Source organism: Salvelinus sp. IW2-2015, linkage group LG11 (genome assembly GCF_002910315.2).
Source record: "Salvelinus sp. IW2-2015 linkage group LG11, ASM291031v2, whole genome shotgun sequence".
In the NCBI taxonomy this organism is placed as follows: domain Eukaryota; kingdom Metazoa; phylum Chordata; class Actinopteri; order Salmoniformes; family Salmonidae; genus Salvelinus; species Salvelinus sp. IW2-2015.
This window is the reverse complement of record NC_036851.1, coordinates 8,013,887-8,033,890: the sequence shown is the minus strand read 5'-3', so window position 1 is coordinate 8,033,890 and position 20,004 is coordinate 8,013,887. Positions and strand designations below refer to the sequence as shown.

Genomic DNA, 20,004 nt, shown 5'->3' with positions numbered 1-20,004 from the left:
AGAAAGGCAGGGACCTAGAAAGAAACCAGGCTCTGAGGGGTGGCCAGTCCTCTTCTGGCTGTGCCGGGTGGAGATTATAAGAGTACATGGCCATTAAGGCCAGATCGTTCAAGATGTTAAAATGTTCATAGATGACCAGCAGGGTCAAATAATAATCACAGTGGTTGTAGAGGGTGTAACAGATCAGTACCTCAGGAGTAAATGTCAGTTGGCTTTTCATAGCCGAGCATTCAGAGGTCAAGACAGCAGGTGCGGTAGGGAGAGAGAGAGGGTCAAAAACAGCAGGTCCGGTGAACAGGTCAGGGTTCCATAGCCACAGGTAAAATAGCAGAGACTGGATCAGCAGCACGACCAGGTAGACTGGAAATGGGGGACAGCCAGGAGTCACCAGGCCAGGTAGTCTTGAGGCATTGCCCTAAGGCTCAGGTCCTCTGGGAGGGGAGAGAGAGATGGGAGAATTAGAGGGAGCATACTTAAATTCACACAGGACACCAGATAAGACGGGGGGGGGTAAGGGTGGCTCTCGGTTGTGTTGATGCTAGAAAGCTGGTACCGCAGTACAGAGCGATGGTGCGGCTGTGGAGGAGGCTTCTCTGGACTCAGACTGTGTTTCTTTGGTAGGGGCCATAATATGACAAAACCAGAGGGCCATACTCTGACAGGGCCATACTCTGACAGGGCCACAGGGCCATAATCTGACAGGACCACAGGGTTACAACCTAATAGTATCAAAAAACAGTGTAAGAGAGAGCACTGACTACACTAGCCTGACAGAGTGTGTTATGGAAGAGAGATTAAAACGAACATGCCTTGACAGACAGAAGTTATCCACCTGGCATTTTGATCGATACTTCATAATTGCCCAGTTTAAAATTAACCACACCTAGAAACCCTGTAGTCAATAGTTAGTTGACCTCAGGGTTAACCTGACAAAAAAAAACTAACTTCAATCAGCTTTATTGATATTGTGTAATAATCAATGGTGACTCAATCAATTCTTGCCCAGTGGGAATGCTCTTGCCAATAACAATAATAGCATGGTGTTTGTGTGGCACATGATTACCAGTAATTGGGATCGCTGATTTAGAGGTAATATGATTTTACAGTCAGCCACGTCTATGAGTGAAGGATGAGCTGATGCGTCTTACCTGTGCACAAGGTTCCTCCTGGGGCAGGAGAGCTTTACAAAGAAAGGCACAACCAGTTTGACATCCTGCCACAGGGCCTTCTCCGGGACCTGGTGTACTCAACACAGCAACCTGGGGGATGTACATGTGATCAAAAGTTTAAACAGACATGTGTACCAATGGTAATATGGTATAAACACAAGCATGACAGAGACTTACCGGTAGTTATGTAACTAAGGGGTAGACTGTACAGAACATCTAATAAGTTGCCCTAGACTAGTGATAGGACAAGAATRCTTTCTGAAGCAAAAGTCRCCCAGTACAATCCTACTCAAGTAAAAGTATTTGGTTTTAAACCTACTTAAGTATCAAAAGTCAATGTAATTACTAAAATATACATAATTTCAAATTCCTTATATTAATCAAACCATACGGCACCAGTTTCTTGTTTTTTTAAATTTATTTACAGATAGCCAGGGACCAGCTTCAAMACTGACATTATTTACAAATGAGTCCGCCAAATTAGAGGCATTAGGGATAACCAGGGATGTTCTCTTGATAAGTGTGTGAATTAGACCATTTTCCTGTCCTGCTAACCATTCAAAATGTTAAAAGAATATAAAGATATTTGCCCAGGTTAGGAGTAGATTGACCAGGCACTGTTTGGACTGCCAGACCACCCAATGTTGCAAGGTGAACTAGAGTAGATATTCAGGAAAAGTTTATTTGTACAGTATGTTGCATTGTCTGTTTAGATAACATTTTATAAACAGAGAACATTGATTACATCAAATCATATTACATTTATCCACAAGATATCATCATTGTGTCATGAATGGCAGTAACCAATTTCTCTTCACCCCTTGGATATTGGTAAAAGTGTGCAGCACACCAACCAATTCGTTATTCTTAGAACTAGGGATGTAGTTCGACAGATCGCTTATTGCTCATATGTAGATTTTAAAGAACATATTGGTGTAATTTCAGTCTAAATATTTGCAGTAGTTAGACACTGAGTAACCAAAATATATTCTACCAGTTAAAAAAAAAATCACAAATTAGACTTGCTGATTCTAAACAATACTGTGTCAACAGTAAAACTCATGCTATTCAATGAATCAAGGTTGAAAAACAAAGACAAAACCCATACCAGCTGCAGGTCTCCCAGGTGTTTACAGTTCTTCATATCTTATAATCCAACAAGGTTTCCCCTTTTCTTGCAGCACAGGCAAATTCTAACTGCCACAAAAAAAATATGCAGTTTGGTACTCAAAATAAACACCATTGTTCTGCCAGACTAAGTTTGTCTCAGGCAAAGGTCAATATTTTAGTAGGCTGCTGGCTACAGTGTTTGTGTCGTTGTAACATTCCTACAATACTGAACAGTTATAATAATGATAAAGTGATGAACATATATATAAAAAAAGAAGYGAAGGCTTTCTGGTAACAATTTCAAATTTTATTGTTTTTTCACTTCTCACGGAAGAAAAATTAATCAAAGAGGCCGAATCCCATGTCGTCATCAGATCCCTCTTCAGATTCCTCTTTCTTCTCCTCCTTTTTCTCTTCCGCTGCAGACACACAAACATAGGTTAGCTTCATGTTTGGGAGTCTATCCGCATAGTTAATTTCCAGAAATGGAATAACAGTGTCTAATATCAAGCACAAGCGTTTTCCTCTAATTATGTTATTTAAGGCAATTATTTTCAAAGAAATGTGTTTCAGTCCATTGAAATGTTTGGCACCCTATTGTGGAATGTGATGTGAGACAAAAGGAGAGACATGAGAGATTGATCTTACCAGCAACAGGAGCAGTGCCAGCTGCAGCGCCAGCTGCAGGAGCTGCCACAGCACCACCTGCTGGCACGGAGGCCAACTTAGAGAGGCCTGCAAAGMGTAAAGGACCAATTCATTGACAGGTAACAAATTAACGTGAACAGTGAATGAATGACCGACGGCATTTGCGCCTATATGCAATCTATCGACCAAAGTAGGGCTGTCCCTGGCAAAAAGAAATGTTTGATCAAGAGTCGTCGGTTCTTTTGACCAATCGATTGGTCTACATTTTTTTACGTGTATTTTTCCATATATTGACACATCCTATGYGTTTTAATTAAATCAACTATATTCACTGAACTTGTCTGATGAAATAATYAAGACACACAAATGACTAGAGGGAGTTTGACCACCAATTGATTTGATAGTGCTGGGCTCAGACTTGCTGTGCTGTGTAAGAAAGACAGTGAGTGAAGCACCCGCTGCCTCTCTCCTCCCTGCTGCAGCGACCACCACAAACATCAAAGTGTTTATCGCGCTGTCCGTGTTGGGACAACTGCAAAATAATTACATCCATTTTCTGACAGAAGTTCTTAGCGAAATCCCCAATTTGTTTTGGAAAAACATTCCCTCAACCCTTGCTCTCTTTTACATGACATGTATGCATTGCATGCACGTGACCAAAAACCTATTCGCCACAGGACTGGACTAGTACTACTAGAGAACGTTGGTTATGAAATTATTACTTCAGAATGTCTGTTATTCCAGAGGATGATTTGGACAGGATTTGTTTTTCCCCCAAACTGCCCCCTGTAATTCTTTCTTTTTTYCAAATAAATTGACAGTTATGACRGAAGYCTGGAAGTTTTTATTCTAGGCGCGAAGATACAGTATTTCAACATGTCTAGGTGATCGGGCCACATGGATAACTCTAGCTTGGTTCYCGAGTTTCTAAACCWTMCCGAACCATCTTTCCTATAGTGTCGCCATCATATTTGAATTGAGGAAGTGTGATCATAATCATTAGGATATTTTAGCGAWCCACAGTAYGCCCTAAATGCCCTCCAGCCTTTAGATGTGAACTAAACAGTRCAATTGCACTTGATGCATTTTAAGGCAATGGAWGAGAAAGTTAACTTATCATTTCCAAACGTTTAGCTCGGTTGCATGCTGCTTTGYGATCTACTAAACAGCAAGGGTTGCATTAAATAGGCTCAATATTTTTTACTGATGCATATGGCAATATTCAATTAATACACACAAAACAAACAAACACATTCACTGAAAGTTGATAGGTTACATGTAGGCCATTCAAATATAGCTTATGCGCAGCATTTAGTTAAATTTATCGATTAGTTTTCTTACGCAAACCACGAGCAACAGCTGTCAAACTCAGACATTTCTCAAAACACAGGGATGTCGATTCACACGGGGCTAGTACCATCAGAGGACCTTGGAGTTTGCAAAAAAACAGTAGGTTATTCTGTCTGGAATTGTTACTTTCCTGCCATGTATTGACAGATTCGGACGGGACAAAAATTAGAGATGTGGTGTTTTGTGCTAGTGCACATAATTACATTATCCGACCTCCCCCAGTAAAACTAATCCCATCTGAATAGGAAACAATAGGGCCTAACCTATAGCATATCATAATCACATCAATAAATTGGTTATAAATAACTCAATGTGACAGCAAAATGGATGCAGAGGACATGACAAATTACCTCGAAACGGGGGAATATTTAAGGGTTGCTCAGCAGGCAGACGATGTGGGGAATAAATGTGAATAGTTGTGGAAAATACTGGAGCTCAAGAAAAAGGTAAGGAGCAAGCACTGCTTGCATATTGTGTGTTCCAAACTGATTAATATCATTTCTGGCCACTTGGAACAATGTAAACACTAAGTATAAGCGTACCATAATTGCAAAAATTGTTATTATAAATATAATTTTTACGACAATTTTGAACATGGTAAACAGGAAATAAATCATACCAGAAGTTGTTTGGTAAAGCCTTTATTTTACCCAAAGCAAAAAATGTAAAAACAAACGAATTTGCCAAATGGTTTACTTGCTATGTCGTTGTGTGAGGYTTGGTGCTCATGGAATCAGTAGGCTATTAACCAAATACTCAAACAGGCAACAGAAGCAGGATCTGTCTTATTTCTGTATATATATTGATGATTTATGAAGCCAAGCACATTTAACAGTAAGGCTATTGATTATAGACCTAATATAATTGTTCTTATGTAATATAACCATATACAATTWCAGTAGCACGTCTTAGACTGATGGACTGTGCCATCCCCACGTCCCCCACAATGGATCAGTCCACTCAGAGGAAATCCGACAGGTGTATTTATAAATTGCTACTGTTCGACTAAAGAAATCTTGGTTGACCAACAGCGTATAGACCAAACAATCGACTAAATGGGGTCAGCTCTAGACCAAAGCCAATCACACTATAGTGCCGAAGCAAGAAGGACTGAGAAAATATCTCAGCCAACAGTACGGTTTGGGTTGACCCTATAGTGTAAATCAGGCATAATGAGCTACAGAATTGTTAACAGGATGTACGGTATGTATTGCTCCGAACCCGTTACAGATTGGCTAATGGAAACATAACCCGTTCTTGGCAATACGTTCTTCATTTTTGATTCGGTAAAAAGAGTATCTTATAAATGTCCATGCAGTTGCAGGTGGTTCTCCAAAAATCAAAGAAAGATATTAAATCCACGTTTTGCACAAAGTGAGCCGTTCCCTTGCCATTTTAGATACTAGACATCTTGCATTTCCCAACATCTTTGCAGGAACTAGTCATTTCTACACGATGCGGACACGTGTAGACGTAGATGACAGTGCATCACAGTGCGACAAAAAACAAAGATCTACACCAATGCAAGAGGCATTTCTCATTCGATATAAAACGTGGATTTAATATCTTTCTGAATAATCTCTGGTATATACCGAATCGAGAACAAAGAAAGTATCACCAAGAACAGGTTAGTTGAAAAATTCATTGCRATGYTTTCCATTAGCCAATCTGTAACATTAACAATTCTCTAGCTATGACCATGCATGAACWCACGAGTCAAATCAAAGACATAAGGGAAAATGCCTCACCAGAGTTCATGACTTCATTGATGTCTTTTCCATTTAATTCATTGACAACCTGTGAAAACAAATTCAGGTTCTAATCATCACCAGTTACTGTGTAAACCGAGGCCTCCATCGTGCAACAGTGTCCAAGGAAACAAAAGTAACTCAGTTTATCTTATCAAAACAAGACAGCATCTCCCTAAATGGTGCCATACCTTGTCTAGGCGCTCAGCTTCGGCCTCGATTCCAACACTCCCCAGGATGGTCTTGATGTCCTTTGAGGAGGGGCTGGTGTTGCCACCGAGCACAGCCAGGAGGTAAGCGGCCACGTAACGCATTCTGCAAGAGATATGGAGAAGAAAAAACTATTAGTTGGATTATAAACTATATTGGTCTACGTGACATGCATTCTGTGGATATTCAAATTGGCCTTACCCAGAGTCCATGTGACGTTATGAGTAGCCTAATTAGCAATGGCTACAGTGTTTTCCACAAGCACATGGAGTACCCAGCCAAATAGAAAGAGTAGTAAGGCAGGCTCCCCAGTACTGGGAGGTGGGGGGTTAACTTCTTATGGATAGGGGGCAGCATTTTCACATTTGGATGAAAAGCATTCCCAGAGTAAACTGCCTCCTACTCAGTCCCAGATGCTAATATATGCATATTATTAGTAGTATTGGATAGAAAACACTCTGAAGTTTCTAAAACTGTTTGAATGATGTCTGTGAGTATGGCAGGCAAAAACCTGAGAAAAAATCCAACCAGGAAGTGGAAAATCTGAGGTTTGTAGTTTTCCAACTCAGCCCCTATTGAATATACAGTGGGGTATGGGTCATCTTGCACTTCCTAAGACTTCCACTAGATGTCAACAGTCTTTAGAACGTTGTTTCAGGCTTCTACTGGGAAGGGGGGATGAATGAGAGGGGAATAAGTCAGAGGTCTGCCAGCAGCCTCGGGCTCGTGATGCGCAGTCATGACAAAGTTACCTCTCGTTCCATTGCTTTTCCACAGACAAATGAATTCTCCGGTTGGGACATTATTGAACATTTATAAAACATAAATTTATAAAAACATCCTAAAGATTGATTCTATACACCGTTTGATTTGTTTCTACGACCAGTAATATAACCTTTTGGAATTTTTGTCCGACATTTCCGCTGGACTTGCCCACGCCTCGTGAGTTTCGATTTGTTTACTAAACGCCCTAACAAAAGGAGGAATTTGGACATAAATGATGGACTTTATGGAACAAATTAAACATTTATTGTGGAACTGGGATTCCTGGGAGTGCATTCTGACAAAGATCAAAGGTAAGTGAATATTTATAATGCTATTCTTGGGTTGTGAATGTCTCTGAGCGCTGTACTCAGATTATTGCATGGTTTGCTTTTTCCGTAAAGTTTTTTTGAAATCTGACAGCGGTTGCATTAAGGAGAAGTATATCTTTAAATCTGTGAATAACACTTGTATCTTTTATTAATGTTTATTATGAGTATTTCTGTGATTTGATGTGGCTCTGTGCAAATTCATGGGATGTTTTAGAGGCAAAGCCAAATGTAAACTGAGGTTAATGGATATAAATATGAACTTGATYGAACAAAACATACATGTATTGTGTAACATGTTGTCCCGGGAGTGTCATCTGATGAAGAATATCAAAGGTTAGTGATTCATTTTATCAATATTTCTGCTTTTTGAGACTCCTCTCTTTGCTTGGAAAATCGCTGTATGCTTTCTGTGACTAGTTGCTGACCTAACATAATGCTATGTTCTGCTTTCGCCAAAAAGCTTTTTTTGAAGTCGGACACTGTGGTTGGATTAATGAGAATTTTACTAATACTTGTATGTTTGAGAAAATTGAATTATGAGATTTATGTTGATTGAATTTGGCGCCCTGCAATTTCATTGGCTGTTGGCAAGGGGTTCCGCAGTCCTAGACAGGTTAAGAAATGTTTGCAGAACAAGCTTTATTTTGGTGGCCTCTGGTACATTCTAATACTATAATGTATTTTCAACCAGCAACTATCAGGAAATAACACTGATCAAATGTTTTCACACTTTTACAGTGTTATTCATCAGCTGTTGTACAATAAGATAAACACAAGACAATTCTATTTATGACTGCACTGGTTCTTTAAGAGTTATTTTGTCAGCTATCTGCAATACAGGTATGATTGAAGAATGAAGCAGGTGTTAAACATGGGCTTTGCTACACAAAAGCAACAGTTGACTGACTACTCCATTGTCAACACTGTTATCGACATGGCTACAGTAGGCTAGCCAAATGAATGCCAGGTGTCTTTTTTATCTTTCATTTTGGAACAGTAGCCAGCAATGTGCTATTATGTTGAATATTGAAGGTTTACTTTTGTAAATCACTTCCCCTAAAATAAATAAGCTCAGCAAGTAGATTGATGGGCACTTTTCTTTTTGCTCTGGACAGCTTGCGTTTGCTGTGTGAAGGCATCAGCCTGCTTGAGAAGTTAGGACTCGCTCAAATACAAATAGCATGACCTTTACCCGATAGGCCAGTAAAGAAAATACATGAATGTGTCAGAAAACAATAGGCTAAATGATTTCGACTCATCGTTACCACATTATATGGGACGTTCAAATTCATGCTCCCTGGGCACTTTTGAAGATTGTATCTTGGGAGTCATTTGGCTTCACACCTAGTCGGTGGGGTTGTGCGTCTGGGTAAACCCCAACGGCAAAAAAAAATGTTTTAAAGCTAATTACAAAAAAAATTGAAAACAGATATACTATTTGACTATAACCCAATACTTTCAAATCTTGCTTACATTCGTACATGATCACGTCTCTATTATGAGTGGGAATATCTTGGAGACGATTTCCGGGTGTTTTTAGTCTTCTATCCATTTTTTTTATAAATAAATATATTAAATCAAATGAAATTGTATTTGTCACATGCGCCAAATACAACAGGTGTAGACGTTACCGTGAAATGTTTACTTACAAGCCCTTAAACCAGGGGTGTCAAACATACGGCCCGCGGGCCGGAACCGGCCCCCAAGGAGGTTCGATCAGGCCCGCAGGATAATTTGAAAGTGGAAAAAATGCATAAAAGACATGGAATTAATATTTTTAATTCGCTGCAATTCATGGATTATCCGCTAAGGGGCGCACTCTTTCCATCAGAGTAGAAGACAAGCTGCATCACTGAGACAGGACTGTAAACAAAGGCAGACGGTATCAATGCGCCATCTGCTGCTTGTTACGACGTTGTTAATACCTTGGTCTCTACCTCTCCGCTAACACCCTCATTAGCAAAATGTCGTTATCCAAACGGAGAAAAGTAGATAAGGAGTGTAGAATTTTCAAAGAAAAATGGACCACGTCCTATTTATTTACAGAGATGCACGGAAAACCTTCGTGCTTGGTGTGTTTGCAACAAGTTTTCGATATGAAGAATATAATATTCGACGCCACTAGAGACTCATCACAGCGAAAAATATGACGGCTTGCAAGGACAACTGAGAAGAGATAAGATTAACGAATGCTGGCCGGGTCCTTTCTTTAAAAGTCTCATTTAATCTTAAAGTGCATTACTATATTTTTCAGTACCAATAAAGTTGTTTGCCTTTGTACATCAGTGGGATCAGTTGCAATGCATATTTGTGAATGATAAAAAGTAAATTGCACATTTGTCTAAGGAAATATAGGTGTTCATGAAATGTTTTGTAAAAGGATAGTTTCATTAAATTTCAATATTTTCCTAATGTTCTTGTGCTTCTTATCACCAAACAAAGGAAAGACATGATATTTTGGTTTTTATAGCAGAGTATGGTATAATTTTAATGGTGCGGCCCACTTGACATCTCCTAGGCCGTATGTGGCCCACGATGCGAAATGAGTTTGACACCCCTGCCTTAAACAATGCAGGTCATATTTTTTTTCTCAATATGTACAAATTAAAAAATAAAGAGGCTTTTTTCCCCGGTCGGTAACGTGACAGAGTCAATGTCTGGGGGTACAGTTGTCGAGGTAATTTGTACAAGTTGGTAAGGGTAAAGTGAATATGCATAGATAATAAAACAGCGAGTAGCAGCAGTGTAAAACAGGGGGGGGAATGTAAACACTCCGGGTGGCCATTTATGAATTGTACCAAGACTTGGCACTCTGGTACTGATTGCCATGCGGTAGCAAAAGAGAACAGTATGACTTGGGTGACTGGAGGCTTTGACATTTTTGGGGCTTCCTCTGACATGCCTAGTATATAGGTCCTGGATGGCAGAAGCTGGCCCGTATGTACTGGGCCGTACGCACTACCCTCTGTAGCGCCTTACGGTCGGCTGCCAAGCAGTTGCCATACCAGGCGGTGATGCAACTGGCCAGGATGCTCTCGATGGTGCAGCTGTATAACTTTGAGGATCTGGGGACCCATGCCAAATCTTTCAGTCTACTGGGGCAAAGGTGTTGTCGTTGTGGTCTTGGTGTGTTTGGACCATGATAGTTTATTGGTGATGAAACTCTCGAGCCGCTCCACTTTAGCCCTGTCGATGTACGACCCACCATATCCTGTAGTCCATGATCAGCCCTTTTTCTTGCTCATGTTGAAGGAGAGGTTGTTGTCCTGGCAGTCTCTTACCTCCTCCCTATAGGCTGTCTCATCGTTGTCGTGATCGGGCCTACCACTGTGTGTCGTCATCAAACTTAACCTCTCTAGGGTAGGGGGCAGCACTCGGAATTTGGATGAAAAGCATGCCCAAATTAAACTGCCCGCTTCTCAGGCCCAAAAGATCTGATGTGCATATAACTGGTATATAACTGGTATATAACTGATAGAAAACACTCTAAATTTCCAAAACTGTTAAAATAGTGTCTGTGGTATAACAGAACTGATTTGGCAGGCGAAAACCTGAGAAAAATCCATTCGGGAAGTAGTTTTGTAGTTTTCTATTCAATGCCATTACAGTATCCATTGACTTAGGACTCAAATTGCAGTTCCTGATGCCTTCCACTAGATGTCAACAGTCTTTAGAAATTGTTTCAGGCTTGTATTCTGAAAAATGAGGAAGTAAGAGCAGTCTGAATGAGTGGACCCTAAAGTGTCAGAGCTTTTTCATGCGCACGACCGAGAGATAGCATTCTTGTTTACCTTTAAAATGACGACATATTGTCCGGTTGAAATATTATCGATTATTTTGGCTAAAAACAACCTGAGGATTGAATATAAACATCGTTTGACATGTTCTATGAACTTTATGGATCAATTTGGATTTTGTCTGCTTTTTGACTGCGTTTGAGCCTGTGGATTACTGAAAAACGCTGCGGACAAAACTGAGGTTTTTGGATATAAAGAGACTTTATCGAACAAAAGGAACATTTATTGAGTAATGTGCTGCTGAGTGCAACCATATGAAGATCATCAAAGGTAAGGGATTAATTTTATCTCTTTCTGACTTGTGTAACTCTTCTACTTTGCTGGTTACTGTTTGTAATGATTTGTCTAGTGGGCTATGTTCTCAAATAATCGTAATGTATGCTTCGCCGGTAAAGCATTTTTTAAATCTGACACGTGGTTGGATTCACAAGAAGTTATCTTTTAACCTATGTAAAATATTTTGTTTTCTGAATTTTTTATATGAATATTTCTGTTTTTGAATTTGGCGCCCAGCAGTTTCATTGGCTGTTTAAGAGGTGGGACGCTAACGCCTCACGTACCCAAGAGAGAGGTTAATGTGTTGAGTCGTGCTTGGCCAAGCAGTAGTGGGTGAACGGAGTACAGGAGGGACTAAGAATGCACATCTGAGGGGCACCTGTGCTGAGGATCAGCGCAGCAGATGTGTTGTTGCCTACCCGTACCACCTGGGAGCGGCCATTCAGGAAGTCCAGGATCCAGTTGCAGAGGAGGTGTTTCAGTCCCAGAGGACCTTAGCTTATTTTTGCATGAACTAAGCATCAGTCATCTCTCTACATCCTAGCTCTAAATATGGATATTATCTAAATAGGATCGATGGACCTGCTTTCTGCCCACCCCACACTTATCAAAAATACGTTTCCTACACCCGCCGATCACTCGTGTCTCTCTTAGGACGGCCATTTTCAACCCGCACTGTCGTTCTTTAATTGTTCTAGACAGGATGACTGATGATTGGATGTGTCAAGACAGGATGCTATGTGGTTGCTGGATGTGTCAGACAAGATGATGTGTGGTGTGCATGTGTCAGACAGGAATGGTATTGCTGGCTCGGGAATGTGTCGACGTAGTGTAGACGCTATTGGGCACTTATGTGTGAACGCTGAGCTGTTTTATTTTTTTTTTTTTTTTTTTTTTTTTTTTTTTTTTTTTTTTTTTTTTTTTTTTTTTTTTCTTTTTTTTTTTGTTTTTTTTTTTGTTTTTTTTTGTGTGTTGTTTTGACTTAGTGCAATGAACAGCGATTCTCACATATGTCTTTTGTCCCAGGTGGGGAAATTGCATGTGGAGATGCGACCTTGACGTCATCTGTCGAATGCCTGTTGGGGCGGTATGCGAATGGGAGTGGGTCTAGGGTTTCCAGGATGATGGTATTGATGTGACCGTGCCAGCCTTTCAAAGCACTTCACAAGCTACCGACATGAGTGCCAAGGGGCGATAGTCATTTAGCAGGTTACCTTCACTTTCTTGGCACGGGGACTCATACCTAGAATTCAAGCTTGAAGAACATACAGTCATACTCAGCAGGAGAGTAAAAGATCTGTGCAGCCAGTCAGTTCTTCCACACCAATCTGACAAACCATTTCTGTACAGACGTCACTTTGTGCACAGGGCATTGTCATGCTGGAAACAGTAAAGGGCCTTCCCCAATTGTTGCCACAAAGTTGGAACACAATCATCTAGAATGCATTGTATGCGTAGCGTTAAGATTCCTATTCCGGACTAAGGGCCAAGCCCACCCATAGGAAACACCCAGACCATTCCTCTTCCACCAAACTTTACAGTTGGCACTATGCATTCAGGCCATAAAATTTGATCAGCGAACAAACGCTCCTGYCCAGTCTGCCGTGGCTACACTCAAATAATTTGGGGAATTTCCTCACCAACGTGCATCCAATTGCTTTGGTCCACAACCCTCACTAAACCAAGCTTCAATCTGCCGCAGTTTAGTGCGGTGGCAAGAAAATTATGGCTCTCCCTGGTGAAGCTGCTGCAGTTACAATGTGGAATTGCAGGCGCATATCATATGTTACGAATTCAAAAATGATTGAGGCACAATTGAGAAGTTTATGCACCGCATATAGCAGATTAATTAGAAAATAAAAGCAGTAAATCCCTCAACTCGTGAGAAATAAGGAGCGCCATGTGATGCGTCTCACGGCCAATGTGTCAGTTGGCATTAGTGTGCTCTGTCCTCCTATGTAAAGAAATTTGACTGCAACAACAGCCCACACAACACTTACCCAGGTACCGAGAGGCAGGACACAGACTGTCAAACCAGCCGTTTCCCTGTCAGCGCTCACTTTGTGACTGACAGGCACCTGTCCTATAAACAGATTGCTAGAAGATGCATTTTGTGCATTCTAGCAGGAGAGTTCCCAGCAGACTTTTTTCTGACTAGCAAAGTGGAAAAAGTACTCRGCTGAAAATGTGTCCATAATCAGCTGTATAGCAGCACTAGAGGAAAACACTGACTATAATCTACGTTCTTGCATCAGTTAATTAATAAAATACTGGTCATTTCTTGAATGTCTGTTACCTAGCCCAGGGTTTCCAAAACTCAGTCATGGGGACCCCATGGGGTGAACATTTTGGTTTTGCAATTGCACAACACAGTTGATTTTTTTTAATTTTTTTTTTAATAAAAACTATATATAAAGAAATAATCAACATCCAAGCTTTGAATATTTCAATCAGCTGTCTAGTGCTAGKGCAACAAAATAAATGTGCACTCCTTGGGGTCCCCAGAACTTAGTTGGCTAGTTCAGCGTTTACCAAACTAAGGTTGTCACTAGTTACCACTGCTACAAAGTCACAAATGGCTCKATATTATGAAACAATAGCTTTTTAGTCTTAATTTAAAATGTAGGCATAAGGTTAGCAGTGTGGTTAAAGTTAGGGTTACGCTAAGGGTACATTTTTTAAATAGCTGGGGTTTTGCCATAATTATGACCGTGGTAACTAATAAAGACCAGGTTACTGTCATAAATGCATAGCTAGCATGCCGTGCAAGCACCAGAGAGGGATAGTATCGGAGCATGCGCGGCTAATAACTAACTAGCTGTTAAGTTAGCATTTCACTAGACACATGTGAAAACTCAGGTCAATGATGCAACAAAAGGGTAATTGTAAAAATGTTATGAAAGGAGTAAGATTTCACACACAGACTGTAACATGTGTTCGYGGTGCTAATGATATTTCATGCAATGGTGTCATGTTAGCAGCTAGTGTAGCTCGCTTACGTTAGCCTCTCGGCCTTAGCTTTGAACACTAGCACGTGCTCTTTATTTGCTAAAGTAGTACATTCCTGTTGTACAGAATGACTTCTGACAATATGGTTGAACATTAGTACAACTTAACTATAATACTGCAAACACTAAATCAACGTTTTATGGTCTAAAACGTATTATAAAGATGAACTTACTTTAAGTCTATTGAGACACGAAACGTCAGTCACGCTGAATTTTCTGGAAGGGAGAGAGGGAAGGAGTCTCGCGTCGTCTTCTTCTTCTTCGGTGGGATTTATCGGCAGTTGGCATCCAACGTTATGGTGCATTACCGCCACCTACTTTACTGGAGTGTGGGTTAGAGACAGGGGGGAAACTAAATCCTACCTGCCAGCMCTGTCGCTCTTAAAAAAGATAACAAAATATTTGAGACTATATCGAATGACGTTCAACTCAATATACTCTAAACTAATTTCCTGTATCCCCTTCTCCCTCATACTAGATCTCAGCGTCTCTTTCCCTCTGATACTGCCCACACTGTAGCAATACATGCTCCACGGTCTCKGTTTCCTGTCAATAATCACACTTTCCTGTTGGATGCTTTCCTATCACATTTAAGGTCTTGTTCAACCGGCTGTGTCTCACATTTAATCGTATAAAAATATCCTCTTCTCTTCTGTCCCTTCCTGCCGCCCCTCCCCGACTTTCCTCTGTACTTGAAATAAATGACTGCCCTTAGTATCTCTATTCCACTGCGCCTGCCATCTCTTCATCATCACTGTATATATCAGGATTTTTGCCTCTGCCTTGCTCATTGAAAYTACAACATCAACATCCCCACTACTAAGTGCTTGTTTAGCCAGTACATAAACTGCCTCGTTCCCCTCCACCGCCACATGGGCTGGGACCCAAGTAAATCTTATCTGTATACCCGTCTGTCTAATCCTCCCATGGGTTTGTAGCATCTCATAAAGCAGGTCTTGTCTGCTACGTGAGCTAAAGGATCTGGAGACTCATCAAAACTGCACATGAATCAGAGCCCTCGCRTCATCTCTCCTGCCTTATTCTCAAAACCCATTGGAGGAGAAGGTCAGAGRGGCGGGACCTCTGGCTTTCTATCCAATGGGTTTTGAGAATAAACAAGGAGTGAGGGTCTTCTTCTATGGTATTATGGCGGTCCACAAACATAYGTTGGAGGTAAAACCTCACCACTATTCCACTACTTTGGCCCTATCCAAGGCTGRCCCGCTCATTAGGCAGGATTAAGCAACCGCCTATAGCGGCAGATTAAAGAGTGCAGCATTTTCTGAGCTAAACTGACCAAGAYRCAGCTCCAACAACACATAAAMCCTCATATAATTCTGCCCAAAAACAATGACAATTTCTCTCAACCAGTGGCATATGGGCTTTTTAGGTGAGCGCTGATGTCGCCTTGTGATAATTTTTTTAAATATTTTAAATTTAACTAGGCAAGTCAGTTAAGAACAAATTCTTATTTACAATGACAGCCTACCCCGGCCAAACCCGGACGACGCTGGGCCAATTGTATGCCGCCCTATGGGACTCCCAAACACGGCCGGATGTGTCAAATAAGATAAGCAGTGCCCACTTTGTCAAAGGCAGGGGTGCAAAATATTTTGTATGTCCATTGCCAGCRCGTCTCTACAGGGTGCTATTGGAGAGACAAATCGCTGCCACGCTCCACCAATGTTCCATCCAACTAACATAAATCATGTAGCAGCAGATAWAGTATATGGTAGAAAGARTATGTGGCCTTTTCTGTAGCCTACAGGCTGGAGATGAAATATATGACAATGAGACTAACACTTTTTACATCATGCAGGTTTCTCAGATCAAATAGCTTAACCTAAATGGTGCCCAATCAAATAAAACATTTGCTGACATATTAACAAACAACATATCCTWAAAACAGGACAGGTTGAAGTAAAATGGACAATATGGAATTGATAATCAGGCTACTCACAACTGCTGTACAGGAGTTTCACCCCGTGTGCTACATTGTCTTGATCAGTGATTTCAAGTTTATATCCATACATTTTTGATGATGGGTAGCTGAAATTGGGTAGCTGATATTCAGAGCTTAAATAACCAAATTGATTAGTCACAGGAATCAGGACTAATMAAGCCAATGCAACAGCCTGTTTTACAAACGGTGGGCCTACCACATGGATGGGCATTCATAAAATTTCATTACAAGGCCGGYATGGTAGGTTACACCCCAGTAAGCACGGACCGACGCCGACGTCTTTTGGATGTCTTTTTTTGGTCCTGTCCAGACCAGCCGTCTTTTTATTGGTGCAGTCCAAACCAGCCTTGATTTCCACGTCCAAAGACGTTGGCTTTTTGTCCGGTCTGGACCAGTCTTGATTTGACCCAAACATAGGCCTTGATTTCAATGTCTGCAGACAAAGATCTTTGGTCTGTACCAAGTCTCTATGTTTGATTCAGATTTGGTCCGGTCTGGACCAGCCTTATTTTGGTCCAAACATAGACGTCTATAAATTACAAAAATTAACCYGATTGCTACATCTGGAAAATATKTATTTTCAACATCCAGGAAAATACATATTTCCACCTTTCATTCAGAACCTAAATTAAACCGAACTTCAATGTCTGGAAAATACGTATTTTAGACGTCTTTTCAACGTAATTTTGCTTACTGTGAATATTTTAGTTATGCGGTGGGGTGGGGGGCAGCGGCAATATTTTTGTCTCACCTAGGGTGGCAGAATGGCCAGGACCGGCCCTAGCCTCTTCTGATCCTAAACCAGTTTAGTTTAGTTTATTATGATCCGCATTAACTACTGCACATGTAGCAGCTACTCTTCCTGGGGTCCACATAAAACTTAGAAATACATGACAAAGAACAGAACAGWTATAGACAAGAACAAAATKAGATATTACATTAAATTCAAATAAGAGTTATACATTGAGTATACAAAACTTTGAGAACACCAGCTCTTTCCATGACATAGACTGACCAGGTGAATCCCGGTGAAAGCTACGAACCCTTATTGATGTCACCTGTTAAATCCACTTCAATCAGTATAGATGAAGGGGAGGAAACAGGTTAAATAAGTATTTTTAAGCCTTGAGACAATTGAGACATGGATTGTGTATGTATGTGTGCCATTCAGAGGCAAGACAAAATATTTAAGTGCCTTCGAACAGAGTATGGTAGTAGGTGCCAGGCACCTGAGTTTGCATCAAGAACTGCAATGCTGCCGGGTTTTTCACGCTCAACAGTTTCCTGTGTGTATCAGGAATGATCCACCACCCAAATGACATCCAGCCAAATTGACACAACTGTGGGAAGCATTAGAGTCAACATGGGCCTGCATCCCTGTGAAATGCCATCGACACCTTGTAGMGTCCATGCCCCAACTAATTGAGGGGGGTGAAACTCAATATTAGGAAGGTKTTCTTAATGTTTGGTATACTCAGTGTATATTGGAAAGACACCAAAAAACACCTTTTACACACTAGTCWTATATACATACAGTTGAAGTTGGAATTTTACATACAAATTAGCCAAATACATTTAAACTAAATTTTTCACAAATCCTGACATTTAATCCAAGTAACAATTCCCTGTCTTAGGTCAGTTAGGATCACCAATTTTATTTTAAGAATGTTAAATGTCATAATTATAGTAGAGAGAATTATTTATTTCAGCTTTTATTTCTTTCATCACATTCCCAGTGGGTCAGAAGTTTACATACACTCAATTAGTWTTTGGTAGCATTGCCTTTAAATTGTTTAAWTTGKGTCAAATGTTTCAGGTATCCTTCCACAAGCTTCCCACAATAAGTTGGGTGAATTTTGGCCCATTCCTCCTGACAGAACTGGTGTAACTGAATCAGGTTTGTAGGCCTCCTTGCTCGCACATGCCTTCAGTTCTGCCCACAGATTTTCTATAGCCACGAGAAGAGATCCGTAAGCACTTACTCTCTGTAGAGTCTTGCGGTCGGAGGCCGAGCAGTTGCCATACCAGGCAGTGTGGCAACCAGTCAGGATGCTCTCCATGGTGCAGCGTAGAACCTTTTTGAGGACCCATGCCAAATCTTTTCAGTCTCCTGTAGGAATAGGTTTTGTCGTGCCCTCTTCACGACTGTCTTGGTGTGCTTGGACCATGTAGTTTGTTGGTGATGTGGACACCAAGGAACTTGAAGCTCTCAACCTGCTCCACTACAGCCCCGTCGATGAGAATGGGAGCATGCTCAGTCCTCCTTTTCCTGTAGTCCACAATCATCTTATTTGTCTTGATCAAGTTGAGGGAGAGGTTGTTGTCCTGGCAACACGGCCAGGTCTCTGACCTCCTCCCCATAGGCTGTCTCGTCGTGGTCGGTGATCAGGCCTACCACTTTTGTGTCATCTGCAAACTTAATGATGGTGTTGGAGTCGTGCCTGGCCATGCAGTCATGATTGAACAGGGAGTACAGGAGGGGACTGAGCACGCACCCATGAGGGGCCCCTGTGCTGAGGATCAGTGTGGCAGATGTGTTTGTTCCTACCCTTTCCACCTGGGGCAGCCCGTCAGGAAGTCCAGGATCCAGTTGCAGAGGGAGGTGTTTAGTCCCAGGGTCCTTAACTTAGTGATGAGCTTTGAAGGCACTATGGTGTTGAACGCTGAGCTGTAGTCAATGAATAGCATTCTCACGTAGGTTTTCCTTTTGTCTAGGTGGGAAAGGGCCGTGTGGAGTGCAATAGAGATTGCATCATCTGTGGATCTGTTAGGGTGGTATGCAAATTGGAGTGGGTCTAGGGTTTCAGGGATAATGGTGTTGATGTGAGCCATGACCAGCTTTTCAAAGCATTTCTTTGGCTACAAACGTGAGTACTACGGGTAGGTAAGTCATTTAGGCAGGTTACCTTAGTGTTATTGGGCACAGGGACTATAGTGGTCTGCTTAAAACATGTTGGTATTACAGACTCGGACAGGGAGAGGTTGAAAATGTCAGTGAAGACACTTGCCAGTTGGTCACGCATGCTCGCAGTACACGTCCTGTTAATCTGTCTGCCCTGTGGCCTTATGACTGCTGACCTGTTTAAAGGTCTTACTCACATTGGCTGCAGAGAGCGTGATCACACAGTCGCCTGGAACAGCTGGTGCTCTCATGCATGTTTCAGTGACATGTTTCAATGCCCCTAGGATCATGTACATTTGATACAGCATTATGACGACTCATTGTCAAAGATCGTACTTTTTTGGAGAAATGTTCTCTGGTCTGATGAAACAAAAATAGATCTGTTTGGCAATAATGACCTTCGTTATGTTTGGAGGATAAAGGGGAAGCTTGTAAGCCGAAGAACACCATCCCAACCGTGAAGCACGGGGGTGGCAGCATCATGTTCTGGGGTGCTTTGCTGCAGGAGGGACTGGTGCCTCTTCACATATAGATGGCATCATGAGGAGGGAAAGGATGTGGATATATTGAAGCAACTTCTCAAGACATCAGTCAGGAGTTAAAGCTTGGTTGCAAATGGGTCTTCCAAATGGACAATGCCCCCAGCATACTTCCAAGTTGTGGCAAAATGGCTTAAGGACAACAAAGTCAAGGTATTGGAGTGGCCATCACAAAGCCCTGACCTCAATC

General features: G+C 41.3%; 1 protein-coding gene across 1 annotated transcript; it reads right to left on the bottom strand.

The window, feature by feature from the left end:
* Positions 1-2,564: 2,564 nt before the first annotated feature.
* Positions 2,565-14,694, bottom strand: rplp2 (ribosomal protein, large P2). Its single transcript, XM_023995970.2, has 5 exons — positions 14,584-14,694; positions 6,217-6,340; positions 6,026-6,074; positions 2,928-3,014; positions 2,565-2,698 (listed from the first exon to the last, which is right to left on the bottom strand). Exons 2-5 carry the CDS (start codon positions 6,337-6,339, stop codon positions 2,619-2,621), a joined length of 339 nt encoding a protein of 112 aa, XP_023851738.1. The 5' UTR covers position 6,340; positions 14,584-14,694; the 3' UTR covers positions 2,565-2,618.
* Positions 14,695-20,004: the final 5,310 nt, after the last annotated feature.

What these genes read in the sequence shown, in the direction of transcription:
- rplp2 (XM_023995970.2), bottom strand. Translation starts at nt 6,339, where the DNA reads ATGCGTTACGTGGCCGCTTACCTCCTGGCTGTGCTCGGTGGCAACACC. An exon ending in AAGCTGAGCGCCTAGACAAG is followed by an intron (nt 6,075 to 6,216) that starts GTATGGCACCAT and finishes TTGTTTTCACAG; the next exon opens with GTTGTCAATGAATTAAATGG. An exon ending in TGGCACTGCTCCTGTTGCTG is followed by an intron (nt 2,699 to 2,927) that starts GTAAGATCAATC and finishes GTGTGTCTGCAG; the next exon opens with CGGAAGAGAAAAAGGAGGAG.